Source organism: Empidonax traillii, unplaced genomic scaffold (genome assembly GCF_003031625.1).
Source record: "Empidonax traillii isolate 1590-97213 ecotype Southwest subspecies unplaced genomic scaffold, ASM303162v1 scaffold60:size2069287, whole genome shotgun sequence".
In the NCBI taxonomy this organism is placed as follows: Eukaryota; Metazoa; Chordata; class Aves; order Passeriformes; family Tyrannidae; genus Empidonax; species Empidonax traillii.
This window is the reverse complement of record NW_020955253.1, coordinates 106,349-125,639: the sequence shown is the minus strand read 5'-3', so window position 1 is coordinate 125,639 and position 19,291 is coordinate 106,349. Positions and strand designations below refer to the sequence as shown.

The 19,291-nt window shown below is 39.8% G+C and overlaps 2 protein-coding genes across 5 annotated transcripts; one reads left to right on the top strand and one right to left on the bottom strand.

Annotated features, from left to right (window-relative positions):
- The first annotated feature begins 1,783 nt into the window (after positions 1-1,783).
- On the top strand, positions 1,784-4,423 carry ANKRD37 (ankyrin repeat domain 37). Its single transcript, XM_027879849.1, has 5 exons — positions 1,784-1,908; positions 2,263-2,415; positions 3,067-3,158; positions 3,677-3,906; positions 4,174-4,423. Exons 1-5 carry the CDS (start codon positions 1,882-1,884, stop codon positions 4,215-4,217), a joined length of 546 nt encoding a protein of 181 aa, XP_027735650.1. The 5' UTR covers positions 1,784-1,881; the 3' UTR covers positions 4,218-4,423.
- UFSP2 (UFM1 specific peptidase 2) lies at positions 4,424-19,291 on the bottom strand. Of its 4 annotated transcripts, none has more exons than XM_027879843.1 (12): positions 19,244-19,291; positions 17,734-17,812; positions 15,803-15,983; positions 15,649-15,715; positions 15,173-15,330; positions 14,168-14,360; positions 12,581-12,727; positions 11,942-12,106; positions 10,448-10,572; positions 8,255-8,331; positions 6,492-6,616; positions 4,424-5,041 (listed from the first exon to the last, which is right to left on the bottom strand). In XM_027879843.1, the coding sequence occupies exons 1-12, from the start codon at positions 19,283-19,285 to the stop codon at positions 4,955-4,957; spliced, it is 1,446 nt and encodes a 481-aa protein (XP_027735644.1). In that variant the 5' UTR covers positions 19,286-19,291; the 3' UTR covers positions 4,424-4,954. The 4 variants fall into 4 exon arrangements, with proteins under 4 accessions (XP_027735644.1, XP_027735645.1, XP_027735646.1 ...); XM_027879844.1 differs by having other exon boundaries at positions 15,173-15,327; XM_027879845.1 differs by lacking the exon at positions 19,244-19,291 and adding an exon at positions 19,048-19,087.

Here is a 19,291-nt window from a genome sequence, read left to right as displayed (position 1 = left end):
GTATTTCTTTCCATATGAAAGGAAAGGTAAAATCTGTCACTGAAATAATTCTGCTGAATGGATACATTGCCTATCTACCTGAGTTCTGCACCTTTAGAACTGATACTCTATATGCTCATGTTCTACTACTCAAGTAATTTATATTTTCTTTTCCAAAGGTAAAACAGGAGATAATTGCCATCATGTTTGTGCATTCATTCTAGAACTATGCGTACCCTAAAGGGTTAAGCTTCTTTTCCTCTACCTCTGCTTATCAAAACCATGCAATTATTAATATTTTTTTTAATACATGACTTTTTCTTTTTAATGTAATGATAACTTCCATAACAAATATGTAGGCATCTGATAGTTAAGAAAATACTGTAGTGCTAAGGAAACAGAACTGTGTAGCTTTGGACATTTGGCTAGTATGCTCTGCTCTTCAGGCTTTTAATTGTGAAGCATGATTAGTACTAATTGAATCTTCCCTCAAATTGGATTTTACAGTATGAAAAGGATAGGCAGTTGCTTTCAAACATAACCTGTGCAAGGGCTGTCCATGCAAAATGAAGTTATGCAGCTGTTTTTGGAAACCCAAAGCAGTCACTGATGGTGACTGTGGTTTCTGTGACTGTGCAAGGGCATTAAGCCCTTCCACCCCTGCCTTCCCCAGCTGCCATGGGCACCGAGTACTGCAGCTCTGTGAGGGGAAGGCAGGTTGCACCGTGAAATGCCACTGCACCATGGTCAAAAGACTCCAGGCATTTCTTTTAGATTGAAACTGTCTTTGAGTATGTCTGTGGCACGGTCTGGTTTGCAGCACAGACAGGTCTATGGGTGGCAAGCCTGTTTGCGTCCTTGGCTCATGTGGTCTGACCCTCTCTAGGACATTTCGAACTCAAGTCAGTTGACAATCAAATTTGCGGTTCTTGCAAATGTGTTTTGAGCAGAGATGTAACAACTGGCTGCGCCCACCTCCACCATCACCATTTCTAGTCCTCAGACTGGTGATGAACATGTACTTTGAAAGGGGGTCTGGGCTTTCACCGAGCGTGGCAGGTCTGGTCAGTCTCCCTGGCCTAATGGCAGAGCTTGCACAGGAAGACAGGGATTTCTTTATACTGACTTGAACTAAATTAATCCTCTATTGCTTTCTTTCCTAGATCCAAGTCTGCCTTGGTTTTGTCTTCCCAACCCAGCGTTAAAGGTAACGTTGGCAAGAACCTCACGGGAGGCTGTGCCTGGCAACAGCAAAACCAAGAATGCAAACCAGAATGACGCGTACGCGGTCCGGTGGGCTCCCGGCTGCCAGCGGCACCAGGGGTTCCCGGTGACCCCCGCTCCCGGCCGGTGCCGGGGCCGCTGTCGGGCTCCGCGGGATGGCGGACACCGGCGGGATGGCGGGCGGGCACGGCGCTCCCGCGGCTGCGAGTGTGTGCGGGACGTGCCGAGCCGCCCCGCGCCACATGGCCGCCCCCGCCGCCGCCCGCACAGCCACCGGCCCCGCGCCCCGGCCCCGCGGCGCCCCCGGGGCGGCCAATGGCGGCCAACGGCGGCCGGGCGGGCGCTGCCGCTGCCTACGTGACGCGGCCAAGGGGGGCGGCAGCGGCCAAGGGGGGCGGCAGCGGCCAAGGGGGGCGGCAGCGGCCAAGGGGGGCGGCAGCGGCCAAGGGGGGCGGCAGCGGCCAAGGGGGGCGGCAGCGGCCAAGGGGGGCGGCAGCGGCCAAGGGGGGCGGAGGCTGCGGCTGGAGCTGCCGGAGCGCGGTTGGCGAGGGGGGCGGGCGGCCACAGCCCCGGAGCCGCCACAGCCCCGGAGCCGCCACAGCCCCGGAGCCGCCACAGCCCCGGAGCCGCCACAGCCCCGGAGCCGCCACAGCCCGACGCGCTCAGCAAAGGGAGGCGATGTTGATGCTGGACAGCAGTTCAGAGGTGAGGTCTGGGGAAGGTCGGTCTGTCTGTTTTGTCTTACCGGGAGCCCAGACGCGGAACTGGGTGAAGTGTACTTTTTGCCTGGAGCTGCTCGGAATCCTAGGGCGCTGCCGGCGTCGGTCGGTATTCCTGGTTATGAGATTAAAAGCCAAAATAGTCGTGCTTGGAGCTGTTTATTTATTTATTTTTTTAAAAGGGAAGTTTCAAGGAACATGAAGGTCCGACGATTTGCGAGGGGGATGTTTCCTGCCATAATGCAGCGTGGTTAGATCTGCTGTGGCTTAGACTGGCAGTAACATTCTTTCTTTTCTTTTCCTTTTTTTTCTTTGTCTTTTGATTTATTGTTTATTTCAGTGTGGTAGTTTCAGCAATCTGTTCGAGGCAGGAACCGGTGTGAACGCACCTGCAGATGCCTTTGGTCAGTCTCCTGCTCACTTGGCTGCTTGCGGTGGTGAAGCGTTTTTCCTACTCTGGCAACTACAGACAGGAGCAAATTTGAACCAACAGGTAAAAATACATAAGTTTCATTCCTTCCACTTCTAATCTGGTATGTCAGTAAATCCAGTTAATATTATTTACATACTTTCTATCTACGAAAGGTTTTATACACAGTTGAACTGTATGAGGTACCTACCTGGGGTCACTTATTTTAGAGAAAGCTCTAGCATGAACCAGAAATCCCACCTATATTGCATTAGCTATTTCATTTGCTATAATAATGCAATTTTAACACAGTGCTGCATGCAGATTTCCAGAGAACTTAATTCTTTTACACAAATGATTATTTTTTGTCCAAAATTTTCTCCCTACTTCCAGTAAACATAAGGATTTTAGCTGAAAAGTTTAATTTACTCATACCTCCGAGCTGGTAGCAAGCTGTTGGTCACAGCAGTCCCTGAATGATGCCTAAAGATGCTGTTAATTAGGGTACACAGTGTATTCTGTGTAAATTATCTTTTAGAAGGCAAAGGCTAAAAAATGAATATTGCAGGGAACAGTGTTTTTACTTTGTGGTGACGAATACACTACACATTTAACAGCAGTTACCAAGTATACTCTCTCTCAACAGGCTGATATACACAGTCATTTTGAAGAACAAGATAGTTTTATCCTATTCCCCTTCTTCAAATGACTGCTATATGTAAACTGTGTTTTTAGGATTGCCTTGGAGAAGCCCCAATTCATAAAGCAGCAAAAGCTGGAAGTTTGGAATGTCTCGCTCTCCTTGTTGCTGGCGATGCCAAAATTGAGTAAGTTGAGTTACATTTAGTAATTTCAGTAACAGCATCAAAGGATGTGTACTTTACACAGTACTTCTACTTGTTTAGTAGAATTACTGCATGCTAAGTACAATGCTAAGGCTGCAAAAATAGTATGCCTGCAGCATAAGAGTATTAAAAACTGACAAGCATCAAAGCAGCATGGACCATATGCTGTTATTTAGTTCCATGTTAAATACCTCTGTAATATCTGAGAGAATATTCCTGATCATAATCTCTCCTCGTTAGTTTTCCATTCCAATGCTGTGCTCACCTTCTTCTTGCCTTTCCGATATGCTAAGCCAGTCCTAGTCTGATGATGTATTTAAAATAATTCCTCGTTGTATTTAATAGCCCTCTGTATGAGCCCCACGCTATCCTTGACAAACCTTCTTGATATTGGTTTTCTGTACTTATTTTTATACATCTGTCTAGATTTACCCCTTAATCAGTGGTTGCTCATAATATATATGCCAGTGTAATTGGTTATTGTTAACTCTGTGTTTCAGCTTGTGCAACAACAGTGGACAGACAGCAGCAGATCTTGCACTGGCTTACGGTTTTCTGGAATGTGCCAAGTTCCTCACGACAATTCAGCACACTCAGACAATGAAACTGAAAGGACAGTCTGGCTACTTGCTCAGTGACAAACATGGGTTGCTGAGAGAGGATCCAACTGCACAGAAACAAGAAAGTAAACCCGGCAGATCCATAAGCAGGAAGAGGAGAAGATCAGATGGTGTGTAATACAGTTTTTTAATACAATTCAGAATATTTTTCTAAATGTTTTCAGCACAAATGGTTTTATACACATAGCAGTTAAGATGTAGAAGCCTGCTAGTAAGGATGAACTTGCATAGGTAGTTAAGGTCATGGTCTTTTTGGAAATGTACCATGCACGGGGAATGCCACTGAAAAAGCTACTTTAACAAAGGGGAAAAAAAATCATAGGTACTCTCACTGGTGTACTGATGTAGAAGCTACAGACTTATTGTTGTTTATTCATATGACAGATCTTGTTTCCTAGCTGCCAGAAGAAACAGCTTCTAATCCCAACATGAAATATGGCAAATCCAAAGTCTGAAGAAACATGACTGGATGATACATTGAGCAACCAGATATGTATGCTGGGACATTGTCTCCTTCTGAGAAGGAGGAAAGCTTGTATATTGTTACTTCTTACAGAAGAATGTTGTGGTTTCCCCCTCAGTAGTTGTATTCATACAGCTATAAATAAATGAGCATGTGACAATTAATTCTCTTGATTTTTTTTTTCCTGTGTACATATGAGAGTAGAATTCATAAAATTCAGTACATATAGCCATTTTTTTCTCACTCCCAAAAGGCCTTCATTGGCAGTACCAGCAGCAAACAATGCCTTTGAACAGATACACAAGACAGCTGGCTGCGTAGAATCTGAAAGGCAGGGGACAGTTCATCTTTTTACCATGAAAGAATTCCATAAAATAAAAGGATTGGGCATTTAATCTATAGAGATTTTAACGTAGCAAAAAATGCTATATAAATGTAACGTTGCCTTAGGGAAAAGAATAGAGTATTAGTTGCCTAATAAATGCACTTGTAAGAAAAGCAGTTCCCAGCAGATAACTCTTATTTCTAGAGGTTTCATTTTAAAAAAAAAGTTCCTTAATTTAAATTACTCCAGCAACATTTCTATTTCAACTGAGTTTTGATTGACTTAAAGCATTCTTTTGATAAATAACAGGACAGTTTTATCTAGATCAGCTAGTATTCTGGCATAGCATGTTCCAGCAGAAGAGAGGAATTTAAATAGCTTTTGGTCGTTGAGGTAGGCACAGATTATAATAGGCGTCCTTGTTCCAAAACTCCGGGCCCTTCCATCCACACCAGCCCTGTCCAAGAAAAAGCAAGATAACTTTTAAATCTACTACGAATTCTGGTTTTCTTACCTACTTCTACTGTATTGATTTTATTTTACTAACCATACTAAGCTCAGCTGTAGGAATTCTTTTCAGATAGCTGTAGAATGCAATGACAATTTTCAAAAAATTCCCTACATGCCTGGAAACACATTAATGGAAAGTTTATTACAGAGACTCTCTCTCCCTCTTCCTACATCCCCAGCTTAGATCCTAGAAGTATCATCTGCTGCACTTCACGCCCCCTTCCCACTACCTTTCTGCTGCTCCAGAGAGACTAATATTATTCTAAAGTCATTCTCACAGTTCCCATTTCTCATCCTGAATTCTTGCCTTCTTTGATAATAGTTGATATTTCAGCCCCAAGCAGAGCTTTCAGTATCAGAAACGGTGCTGTTCATCCTGATTCTGCAGGAAAAAAAGCAGTCTAACAAAGCTCTTAAGTTTGCAGAGTACAAAAGAATTATTGGAGATGTTTTTGAAGAAAAGAGATACAAAATTACAGTCCATCTCAGTTCTTCCCCAGCCACTTTCGATGAGGAAAGTGGGTTCTCCATGTATTCTATCCTCCTGGATCATTCTGAACTGTAGCTGTAACAGCCTTTGGTCCTACATGTTCTTTGGTTCTCTTTCCATGTCAAGAATTGTTTATCTTTTCATGTCAAGCTTTGATAATTACAGTCCAACAAAATGTTTCTTAAAACGGCTTTTTCTGTTGGGCCCCACACAAGGATATCAAATAAAGATTTGAAATAAAAGTTACTATTTGCAACTTAATATGAAGAACAGAGAAGAAATTGATTATGTAACGTCTATAGGAGGATTTATCCACTTTCAAAATTTACATTTCTGACATGGTGTTTACTGTTTTATACTATGCTGTGTCATCCTTTTTAGGGACTTTAAATGTGGAAATAATATTACATACCCTTTAGCTCTTTTGGAGGTTTCTTTTTTAGAGTTCTCCCACATTTTCAAAACAGTTCAGTACCTGACCTTTAAACATAGTTCAAGGCCTTATCTGAGAATGCTTAGTGTTGGATTTTTAAAATAATTTTTGAAATTTAAAATAAATCAGTATCTTCTCTGCTTCATTTTCAGCATTTTACAGGCTGAACAGATATTTCTGTTTCATTCAAAATACCAAATGGAGTTATTGTATACACTACAGGGTAGAAGAGGGAGATGGGTTACTTCAGATAAAATGAAGAACAGCTGCTGATCTGATACATCTTCTCTGAAGACACTAAGTTTCAGAAACTGATAATAAGTAGCATATAGTAGTATGGGATCAGCACTTCCTCCACAAGGAATGGAGAAGCCATATAATGGCCAATTCATATTTGGCTGTACAGTACTTGTTTAATGCCAGAATATATGTGTATACATAAATATGTGTGTATATATGTGCATCAAGCCTCACCTTTTCCAAAATAACATGCAGATCTTCTCCTCCAGTGTAATGTGGGTCTAGAATCAAATATTTTATTTGCCCTGTAATCTCATTCCAAGCCACTCCTAATATCGTGTGAGCCAAAACACCTCCACCTAAAATAGGACAAACACAAATTGCTAAATTTTTTTAAACATAGATTGGCTAATGTGCAAGGCTTAAATAAAAGTACATCAACGCTTTCTACAGATTAGCTTAGTTATCAAGATTCTGTTAGTTTTCAAGATTCTGAAGCTGACATAAGATTCTTCACACTATTAACATAACTATAACTAGGGAAGATTAGTTGTAGTAAGCAAAGACTTTCCTTTTCAAATTTCTTCCAAGTCAACAAGGCAGGTTAAATCCTCAGCACTTTCACCAGATGAAGTCAGGAATACTTCACACATCTGTTTTGCAGTTTTTCTTTAAAGAAACTTAACTGTACAAAAGAAATCTGGAAAACTTCCTGGTTGTAAAATTACTAAAGTTAGAACAGAAATCAGCATTGCTGGGTAAGGTTTATCTGCTGTTTTCTACTAAGTTACATCGATGGGTATTAGGGGCAGAGTAGTAACTTCTGACTTTCTCTAGCTTGCAAAGAGGAAAAAGGGATATTTTGATGAGATGGGCACATTTCTTTCAGATAACATGAGGAGTTTATGCCCCTGCAATACCGTATTAATGACTCCACACAACAGATAGGAATTGGAAAATCTGCAAAAGAACACAACGAAAACCAATCCCCAAACTCCACCCCCAAACAGCCAATCTCAACACCTCCAACAACAACAAAAAAATTAAACCAACCTACATGAGAGCATTACAGGGAAGGATAAGTTAAAGTCTAAAAGATTTTTCAGCACAGGATTCTAAATTCTTGAAATTCAGACAAAAAGGCTGCTGAAAGGCAAAGAATATTTCATAGAATCATAAAATGGTTTGGGTTGGAAGGGACCTCAAATATCTTCTAGTTCTAACCCTGCTGCCATGGGCAGGGACATCTACTACACCAGCTTGCTCAAAGCTCCATCCAACCTGGCCTTGAACACTCCCAGGGATGGGGCATCCACAACTGATCTGGGCAACTTGTTCCAGTGCCTTACCACTCTCACTTCTTTATTAACATATAATCTAAATCATCGTCATAGCAAAGCCAGAACTTCTGTCCCCTCTAATTTGAGAAAGTAACGCTATATTGTGGGGTATCAAATATGGACTGTAAAAATTGCTAAAATTAATTTTATTAAAGCTGAAAATAATAATATCAATATTACTAATTTTATAAACCACAGCTTGGAAATAGGTCAAAGTTACTGTATTCTTAGGAATGGCACTTACCTTAACAACATTTCATATTATTAAAACTGGTCTTTAAAAAAATTTGGATAATATCCTTCTCTTCCAAGCCAGAGAATCACTATGCTTCTGTGAGTTGTATGATCTCCTGTTCCTCTAGAGAGCACAAGTCAGCTCTCGAGTTATGACTCAAAAGCAATTTATAAAAACACCATTTAGATTGACTTTTGTTACCATGCTTAATACTGAGCTTGGGAGAAATACTGAATTAAAAGATACCAGCCAGACTAAATTGTATCACTTTTGAAGCTACCTTGGGGAAATCGTAATTTTTAATTCATCTACAGTTTTGATTAACTCTCATACAGTAAATTGAACAGTTTCTAATTGAAATAAGATTCAGCACAAGGAGACTATGAACTTTCACGAGCTTTCTTCAATACTCAAGCACTTACCAATCATAATTGGAGTTCCCTCAGTCTTGAAATGATTAGCAAGCTCTCTTCCCTGCAATGCTAGTTCAGAACCCTGGCTGGGTAAGAAAAACAACAATAGATTTGTCATTCTCACTAGGCTTAATTATTTTATTATTCATTATACATGTTAACTGCATAGGTAACCGATTAGAAAGTCACTTGGATTATTCCTGTGTAAGCTTCCTGGGACAACATGAAAAATGTTTTCTAGTGCAACTCAGAGATCCTCATTGCCACTGTGGAGCATCTGGAGTCATCCAGCCTCTATAAAAGTGTCTGCTGCTCATCTCCCACAGTGGGGACAGCTGGTAAACCCCAACAGGTCCCTCCAAGTGGCTGAAAAAGAGGTTGGCCACATCTGTCAACAAGGGGAAGACTGAAGTAACAGAGCTCCATAAGAAACAACAAAAATAAGGACTTGATAAAGGTGCATATAATTACACCTCTTAAGGTAAGTCTCTACTGTAATTATACAAGCAACTGCAATATTCATAACCAAGTTGGCTTTGAAAAACAAATCTCAAATAACATTAGTAATCTGTTCAAAGGCAACACTGAACTTAGCTTTGTTATATTCTCCCTGCTTTCTTTTTCAAATTTGCAGACCAGCCGCTGATAAAAGAAGTCTGGATGTAAGAGAAAGGTGTGCACACAATGCATGCACATACTGTAGGATTTGGAGCTGAAGACATATGTTTGATGGAGACTCATATTCCTCTTAGAAGACTGACAGTAATCCCAAAAGTGGTGACAAAAGCTAGGCAAGAAAATTAATACAGATATATTTAATAGCTTGTAATTAGAGTTCTTCATAGAGCGGTTAACTTTTTTAAAACCCAAAGAAAGCCTGTATGCCTACTTCCCAAGTTCCTGTAGAGATGGATTAAATGCAGATAGAATACAAAACTGGAACTCTGGGAAATGGTGCATTTATGATAGTAGATCCAGGATCCAGTACCAGCGTTGCTGGTGCAGCTGTGAAGTCTTATTTCCATAAAAGGTTAGAGGTGCTAGGTGGAAATAAGCCCAAGACAAAAATGTCATCCACTGCCAGTGACCAGCTGAAAAAGACGCATAACATTTTCTTCTTCCCAGCATGGTACTGATGTTGGTTTTTCATAATCCTGAAGAAAACTAGTGCTCCCTTGTGGCAGCACTATAAGCAATTCTACCCAGTTCACAAAAGAATTCATTCTATATTCTTATATACACGAACAAAAATCTTCCTAATGGCAGGGTCTGTCACAGCTATCATAAATAATAGCTCGATCATCTGCAAATACAAGCTCTGGAACAGAAACAAAGATTAAGATATTTAAGACCTGAACTATTTTCCTATCATTAAGAATCCTCATCACCAAGCTTATTTAGAATATTTAGAGTGGAATTTACTTTAAATACATGAGTAGTATTTTGACTTGAATCTTCATACGCACAAAGTTGGTATATGTTCTTTATTTCATTACTATGTTTATCACAACATGTTCAGGGATTTGTTAGTCTGCTTGGTGTTGCCTCAATGATAAAAATCTGGTAATTTTACTTCTGATAAACGCTGAACATTATTTTGTCCAAAAATATCTTTGTAGGGTCCTTCATTGTGTATAAGAGCATCAGATTGTCAGAATGAAAACAAATTCCTTGTTTTATTTGTCACACAACCCCAAAAATGAGAACATTATTTCCAGGCTGCTCAGCAATTTGCCTCAACCCTCCAGAGTTAGCTCTGTGGACGCAGTAATAATTTATCAGTGGCCACCAGTTCTCTGTGGCCACCAGACTGTTTGCCTGCTTCAAAAATGTGATGCAAAGAAATAGGCTGGGCTCCATATCAGTTTGCATATCATTAGGCAATTTATAGGATTAAGCACATCCAAAGAGAGCCACATTTCTTGTGGAAGCGTTAGATTGTAGCTTTATGAAACTGGGCAGTTGGCATATCCTTAAGCAATTTATAGCAAGTGGAAACTGGAACCCCAAGCCCCCCAAAAATTTAACACCACCTTTATCTGTAAGCATTTAGCAAAGAATAAAAGGGGGAATATAAAGTTTATGAACAAAGAACCCTTAAAATTATCCCTATTCTCCCAACCACTGTAACCATAATTTGCTTTTTAAGGCACTCAGTCTTTTTAACAATTACTGAGCTACTAAAGAGGTAATGATTCTTACCTGACAAATAATATTTTGGATGTTATTCCAAAAAGCTGATTCAGAACAAGCTGTACCTCAATTGAACCAATCCATTGCCGTGATCCAAGAAATCCTGCAGGCTTGTCTCCAGCATCAACCAGTGCCTTTGCAACATCATGATGAAGAAGAAAACCAAACATCAACAACATTTAGTAGAAAATCCCACCACATTTTTGTGAATAAAGTTGGGTTATATTTATAGAAATGTGTTTTGAACCTAGCCAGTCAAAAGCAGAAAATAGTTATTGAATACATTCACTGGGGTTCTGTTTTGGAAATGTTCCTTTAAGCAGTAACAGAGAATAACGTTTATAAGCACAGACTACAAACCCAGGTCCACAGGCAGACCTCAAGCTGGGATGGTGAGCACTGAGCTGTCTAATAATGGAGTGCATCATTTGGACACTGCAGAAGCCACTTCACAGACTGAAAGGTTTGGATTCCTATTCAAGGCATCTAAGAAAAGGATCCAAAAAATAGTGCTCTGAGAAAGGGGCCACTGAAATACACCAAAAATTGTGGTTTATTTTAAACTCTTCTCTGTTCTGAGGCTTATATGTTACATGCAGTACTTGAGAAGGTCCTTTTGTGCTCAGGGATACAAAGCTCACAAAGTCTCCTGCAGGCTACTGCCCTCTTCTAGATGCCTAAAAATACTACAGGAGTGCACAGACTACAGGAGCTTTTAGCTTTAGATCTGGTCTGAGTAATGTTCAGGAAATGCAGTTTTACCTTTAGTGCTCACATCCTTGCTAGGTACGATGAAAGTTGTTTTATGAACTGGATTAAACTTTGATAAAAATGTTCAGTAAACTGATAGACTGATAGAACACAAATAACTATTTTTAGAAGATGGAAGATAACTGCAGTTATTTCTGGATAGGCACATAGTATTAGTTACCCAAGCCTACAGTTTTTCTTCAGTGCTGTTAAGAGAAATGAACACACTCAGGTATGCATTTGAATTCAAAATAGAAAAAGAAGTGAAGGAGAGTTCAAAAATCAGGAAAAGTATACTGCTCTCAAAGGCAAATTTGCAAAAGGTGTCAGTAAATTATTGCATAGCATCTGGGGACTAATCCAACTGTCACTGAATACAAAAGTCAGTTTTAAAATTGACTTTAGTATAACACACTGGGTTCTTTGTTCTCTTTTCATTTGGCAGAAACACTGAAAATGTCATAATATCAGCTTCTAAAAGAACATTAATCCAAGGAAACATTTAAAAGACTATTTTAAGGAGTCTTATTCGTACAGATAATGCCATTCAATGTTAATAAACATTTGGAGACAGATCTCCTATAATAAAACTTGTTAAAAATAGTAATTCAGAACCACTAATTCAATTTAAGAGATATTTTTAATTTATCACACAAATCAATGCATATGAATCGGATATTTAAAAAAATATTGTCCACAAATATTTCCAGACAAATATGCATAAAATAATGAATCTCCTTAAATGTTCTGTACCTGCTGAATTTCCTTGTGTGTTGGTATAGGTCTATCAGTGTAGCCTTGGTGCCTGAACCAAGAGCAGATTGTCTGCAAAGACCTATAGGCACAGCCCCAACCACTGTCATCAATCCGATCCTGCATATAGTGGTGATAACTATACACACCATGGACTAAATAAACCTGCACAGAAAGAGATAATACAAAAGAATATGATCACAGTTCTGGAAACACACTTGCATCAGTTTTCAGAGAAGTCATATGACCTGTCACTTGCACTGCAAAAGCTTTCAGGTAAGGACTGCAAATCTTTGGCAGAATCGAAGGGCCATTATTCACACATGATTACTCCTCCTGTTTTTGTCTCCTAAACATCTCTGTTCATGGTTTTAGTTTCTTGTCCTAGCTCTGAGAAACTTTTAAAGTACATGCTAAAAACGTGTACATCCTTTTCCAAGAAAATCCAATTTCTTTGGGACAAATATAGCAAACTAAAGCAATGCCATTTTGGGCAGAGAAGCCTTTTGATTTAAAAGGCTGGGCCAATTATTTCACTTTCTCAACTACACAACACTGACCATCTAAATTACTTCTTTTAATAACAAATCTCAAGTAAAATTAAAAGTACTTTCTGACAAATGTTCATCTTAAACTTACCATACCAGACTCCATACCAGGTGAATTAAGATGCAAGTGTGGATTTCTGAGATATCCATCTTTATATGGTTCATCTGGAAAATGATAAGCATTTGCTCTCTTGAAATACGGTCTGTCACAAGGCAGATTGTATAACCCATGCAATTCCTACACGCAAGTTCGAATAAAAATAAAGAGCACAGTTCAAATTTTGGATTACAAGAAAGATCAAATTGTAAGTAGCAATAAAGACATATATAATTTTAACAGTATAGCGTATCAAATTATTAAAATATGCTTAACTAAACATTCAGCATGTATGTTTACTACTAGATCTCACCTCTCAAAGGAAGCTCATGCAGGCTTACCTCCTGTCTAAAGGGCCCACTGTTTTATGTAGTCCTGTTACATAATGCCTGCCGCTGGAGCCCCACTGAAGATACCATGAGTGACAAGTTTGTTATGGAAGTATGATAAAATACACCACAGAAAAGAATTACAGTTTTATCTATGTACTAGTGTAGATAGACACACACTGAATTATAATCTTAACTGATACCAAAGACATACAAATACCATGAACTGAGACAAACTAAAGATACTGAGCTTATGGCTCAAGCAGATTCAGTCTATTTTTAAATCTCTTCAGCCCTGTTTATAACACAGCAGCCACATTTAAAGAGATATACTGTCTTATTTCACAGAGCTTAAAAGTGAAAGGAATGATGAGATCATCTAGGATAATGTGTGTAACACAGGTAATACATTTTAGGCAGTGGTAACACTTCTCATCAGTGGGTAAGAGTGAACAGCAGACAAAGAGCAGGAAAGATAGTGTGCCACCAGTGCCTGAGGCCTCTGCAAATGCAAGGCTAGATTAGGTTTTATAGACCCAGTAATGCTTCACACAGAAGAAAATGAAAATCACCACAGCTTCTACACCTCTAAGATTCCAGAATATTCTTTCCCTGTGCTCAGTATGTGTAATTGTGTGACCTGGCTGAACTCAGTATCAATCTGAAAGTTCTGCCCCATCACAACATTCTTCCACCTCATCCTTCTTTTCCCAGATGTGCCAACCCAGAAGGCAAAAACAAACCAAGAGCTAACTAAGCCTGGTCAGCTGTAAGCCACAAAAAGCAGCCCCCTCCAAACAAACAGACAAAACCCCCACAAAACCCCAAGAAAGAAACCAAAATAAACAAACCCTCCCAGCACTAACCCTTTCAGGACATATGTTAAAGCCTGAATGTAGAAAAACACTACATGTAATCAGATATTCTATTGCTGAAGTGGAGAAATGCAAAGAATAGTGTACCGGATAGATAAAATCTACCTAAACCAAATTTTATGTACTTTTAAGGTTCCTATCGTTCCCTTACCAAAATGAGATCTGGTACATATTTTATAAAATAACTTCTAATAAATCAAGCTTCAACATTCAGTATGCTCCTTTGGTTACAGTAAAAAGATATTTAAAAAAATATAACATTATCTGTTAGCATTTATTCTACGCTGACTAAATGAAAAGCTTTACCACTGCTTCAATTACAACAATTAAAAATAAAAATAAAATATCAGGTTCTGTTAACTCTTTGTTGGCTTTACCTTTCTGTAACTTTCCAGTTGATCATCTGAAATACCTGTAGGATATGAGATTGTTACAAGCTGATTTTTTCCTGGTAACATGAAATGAAACTGTTCTGGTACCACAATTGATGTTCCTTTCACGTATTTCATGATACATCTTTCCATGTCATTTAATTGCCTGTGAATTGCTTTCACCAGGAGATTTTGTACCCTGCAAAGTCCAAAGGAGAATATTAAAAAAAGCAGAGCAGCGATGGTGGATCATTTTCTCTCACAGCTCTGGCAGTTATGCAATATTTATATGCATATCTGCACCTGGTTAGATGAATGTATTACTTCTCTGCTTCTGCTCCCACAGGCAAAGGCAGAGCCTCACTGTGCTTTAGTCAAAGCATGTCTGTGCACAGAAACCATTCCCTCGTGATACAATCCTCCACAGTGCAGGTATGCTGTTTTTTATCAGAAACACAACCATCATGAGCATTTGTCAAAATAAAAATCACATATATGAGTATGTGTTTTGGGTTTTTTTGTGGTTTTATTTGCTTTTTTTTCATTTTATCCACCCCATTTAGTCAAATCCTATGGAAAAAATACAAGGAAAAATACAGAGGCAGCTTCAAACGTTTTCCATCTGTATCTATTCAGCTGCAGTCCCTAGTGTAGGGCTGAGATTAGACTCATCAAATAACACCCCAACTCTCACTTTTATACACCTCACATACTTACAAGAATTTTTAGAACATTTCCCCTGACTTTCTCATTGCTAAGTAATAGTTATGAGTCATCAAATCTATCAGACATCGATAAACTCAATTTTTTGTAGGCAGCAAAATGATTGTTCTCAAGATTATTAAAGCCAACAGCTGTCTACATGAGCTTTTATTATTTACACAGTCAACATTCTACTATAAAAATACTATATACTTTTCATTAAAATTATGAGTGATACAGTTTTACTTCATTACTTCAAGAAAAAGCAGAAATTAAGCTGAAAAATTACAAGTTCAGGATAACACTTACTTTCCCCACGTTTCTTCTGGAGAAACAGATACCACAACATCAACTGGCAATGTCATACTTATGTAGTGGTGTTCCTTATTTTCCCTTTCAATGACTGGAGCCAAAGCAGCTAATGAAGAAGTCATTTCCAACATGAGGTCTACATTGACTATCTGCTGCTGCAGAGAATAAAGACACCAATAGGACTACACATGCATCAAGAAGGCAAAAGAAAGATTGTAGATATTTGATATCAAACTCAGTAATTAAACACTTGGGTCAAAAAAAAAACGAGGAACATCAAAGACAAACTTCTACGTCCTGATCTACTATGGGTGGACCTCTGCACTCACACTGAGTCTCAATGACTTTAAAATGATTCTTTTAATTCATGTCAATGTCTATTTGTGTACAAAAAAAGCCCAGGGAGGGCAAGTCTGAAAATGTTTAAATGATAAATTGTCTCACATAATTTTTTACTGGGGTGAGACACATACCGTATCTTGTAACTTCTTATCCTTCTTCTTGCCAAGCTTTCGTTTGGTCTCATCATCTTGATCAAATCTGAAGTATCAACAGAAAGAGAAATTACTATAATATGAAATTAATCTGCTATCTCCCCCTCCTCCCCCAATTTTTAAATATACTCACTGTATAAACCGTGTTATCTCCTTACATGCAGACTCGTCAGTCAGCTCTGGAACTGTGGTCATACCATTGTTGGGCCACACATAGACTGAACTGTGGCAAATTCTTAGTACAAGAAACTCTGAGGACAATTTGTTTGCAAGATCACTGAAAACATATCCTAATGTCTTTTTTGTTGATGCCTCTGAAACACAATAGGGATACAATAAGACTAGAAAATTCCCTCACCCTTCTTTTATAGCTGCTGGGCATGCATTAAAAAAAAAAAAGTTTTGACTTGTAATCAAAACCTAAATGCTGTTAGGATCAGAAAAATGGCTAGGTAAACAGAAACTGATGTAAGATTTCACTTAGCAGGTCTGCCTCAAACATTCATACTCATACTTCCCTGAACAAAAGTTCTCTTTTTTAGATGTCAAATATGAAGAGCTGAATGAATTACAGAAGAATAACCTATTCTGCAGTCAATTCTCACATCTATAATTCTTAACCAAGCCTACAGTTGCAAACAAACTTCTATGTACAGTCAAACTTTTAACTAAATCTGAGTCATGTGTTTCAGACTTCGTATCATTGTTCAGAAATACAAACAGACTAAATGTTTGGAAAAGTAGAGCCTACATTCCAACTCAAGACCAAGTTTTGGCCAACATAAACCTGCAACTGTAACCCTGGTCTTCCTTAAACTTTAGTCCTGGTATAGACAGCTGTCTTTCAGAGCTTGACTTGACTACTTAAGTTTTACCCACCCCTTACAACTGAACCAATACTGCACATGACAGAGCAACTTTTGCACATTACCCACATTTTTTTCTTCACTGAGGAGGCTAAAAACCATTACTTAGAATACAACGAGTTTAAAAAGCCTAATAAGTCATCAAAGATTATGCTGTATACTTTTAATCCATTAGCTTAAATTTGGTAATTATTAGATAACTTTTGCACTAGAAGTCTGTAAAAACTACAGTATTAGAAAAGTCAAAGGAAAACTGCCCCAAAAGAAAAACCTACTGCCCTCAAAAGGAGTGGTGTGAATACTGTGCACCTCGACAATTCAAATACCACTCTGTTTCACTGTGCTTAAAATTCACTAAACTCTAAACTAAATCAAATAAATAGCATTTCTTGGAGGATCCAGCTCACAAAATGTTGCTTTGCATTAGGCTAATCTAAATTCCACACTTCTGCTTTACATCACGAACTCAAATAAGCCCAAGTTCCTTTTCAAGGTTCACTAAAACGGAATTCAGTGTTTCTAATAGAGACGTCTTTTAAAAAGCAGAATGAGTGACAGTTGAGTTACAGACAACCTCCTTCCACATTCCGCCCTGTGACAGCTCCATAGGTCGCTGATAGCTTTGAGCTGACTTTCTGAAGAGGATGTCACATTACTGTAATAGTGTGGGACTGCAGGAGCCCCTTAACACCACATGGACTAGTCCCTTGTTATCACTTGGAATTGCAGTAGCCAATCACACCCAAATTCAATAGGGTGACTTACTGACTCATTCCCCTTCTCTATTTCTCTAGGAAGACTGGACCACAGTCCCAAAACTGTATTAATACAATCCTGTTATAACCTAATTCATTGTCATTAAATTATTCTCTCTTTTCTTAGAATTTCAGGGTCAACTTTGGATTCAAGTGAAAAGTGATTCCAACAACATATCCAAAAGTAAGAAATATATGCAAATAACATGAGTTTAAAGTCTCAATTTAAACTTTATTTCAAATTAAAATAAGAAACATATGATGGAAAAAGACTGTCAGAAAATTCAATGAGATAAAGAATAACATTTTGCATACTTAATTGTTACAGGTTTTGGAAGAAGCACTTAACACCTGGTGAAATGCAAACAAAATAAATATCTTAACTAGTTTATTGATAAAAGTTTATATAAATATTAAGAAATCTATTAGTCTAATAGACACACCATCAGTAGTTGCCAGCTGAAATGCAAGATCCAAGCCTCCTCTTATTCTGAAGAGTATATCCATAGCTTCTAGAATTACCTAAGGAGAAAAAAGAAGCAATGAAAATGAATGGCCATTTCAACGTGCCTTCTCTTCAGCCACAACTGACTTCTGGTTTACCTCAGTATGCCAGCACACCAGCAATTACTGATGCTGCTCAGATTAGAAGAGGTCAGTGAATAAACACGGAAGTGAGTGGCACAGCAGTGCACAAAAAGAAATGCTTCACAGCCTTAATTGCTCTAACCCCCCCCCCCCCCAAAACCTACAATTACACTATGACCCTTTGGAAAGGCTTATCACATAACTGTTTACTTAAAAACTATGAGAGACTTCCAGGTGCAACGCTAGTGTTACTCATGAAAGAAAGAAAACATAGGACTTTCTTTCCATTAAAAGTATTCTAAAGAGAAACGTGCAGGATATGCATACCTGATGAAAATATAATCATCTACTACACTTTTAGTTGTGGGCAAAGGATTTTCAGGTTTCAGTGACTCTGGAGTGCCAATGTTCTACAACAAAGAGTTTGGTTCCTGAAACATAAACGTGAAGTATTTTAGATAACATGGTTATCTACATTAATAGGGTCTTGGAGTGTGAAAGGCACTCAAGTGCCTGAGTGTGAAAGAAAGTTTGCCCGGTTGATGTGAAAGAGCTTTTTATTTGAATTATTACTACACAAGAATAACATTCATGAATAAGAAGCAGAGCTCTGTAAAAGCAGGATGAGAGCATCTGGCCTTTTGACAGTGGCTCATCATGGATGATCATAGGTCAGATTGGAAGGGACCACAGTGGGTCACGTCATCCAACCCCCCTGCTAAAGCAGGGTCATCCCAGAGGACACTGCACAAAATTGCCTGCAGACGTTTCTTAAACATCTCCAGTGAAGGAGACTCGACCACCTCTCTGGGCAACCTGTTCCAGTGCACAGTGACTCGCACAGTAAAGAGGCTCTTCCTCGTGCTCAGGTGGAACATCCTGGGCATCGGTTTCTGCCTCTTGTCCTACTGCTTGGCACCACCGAAAAGTGTCCGGCTCTATCATGATGAGGTCTTCCGACAAACCCCTGGCCAAAGCCACGCAGACCGAGGCCCCAGGGCGATGGGGAATCGCAGCTGCCAGTGGGAAGGAGGACGGGGCAACGCGGGAGGTGCCGCTGCCCCCGTCTGACACGACCCGGGCCCTGCAGAGAGGGGCCCCAGGGATTTCGACACCTCTCTCCGACGTGCCCCTGGGGCTGGAGGCCCAAACGCCGCCACCAAACCCACCTGGCGGCGCGGACACAGCTCCCAGCCCGCCAGGGGACACGGCGGGCAGCCCCGGCCCCGCCGCCGGCCCAGCCCGGCGGGAGAACTGCCGTCCCCGCTGAGGACGGACGGACGGACGGACGGATGAACACCCACCTACCCATTCCTAACCCCAAGGAGGACAGATGCGCGCAGGGGAAGGGAGGGGCGGACTCACCACATCCGTCAGTGCCGCCGCGGGGGCCGGGCCCGGGCACATCCCGGT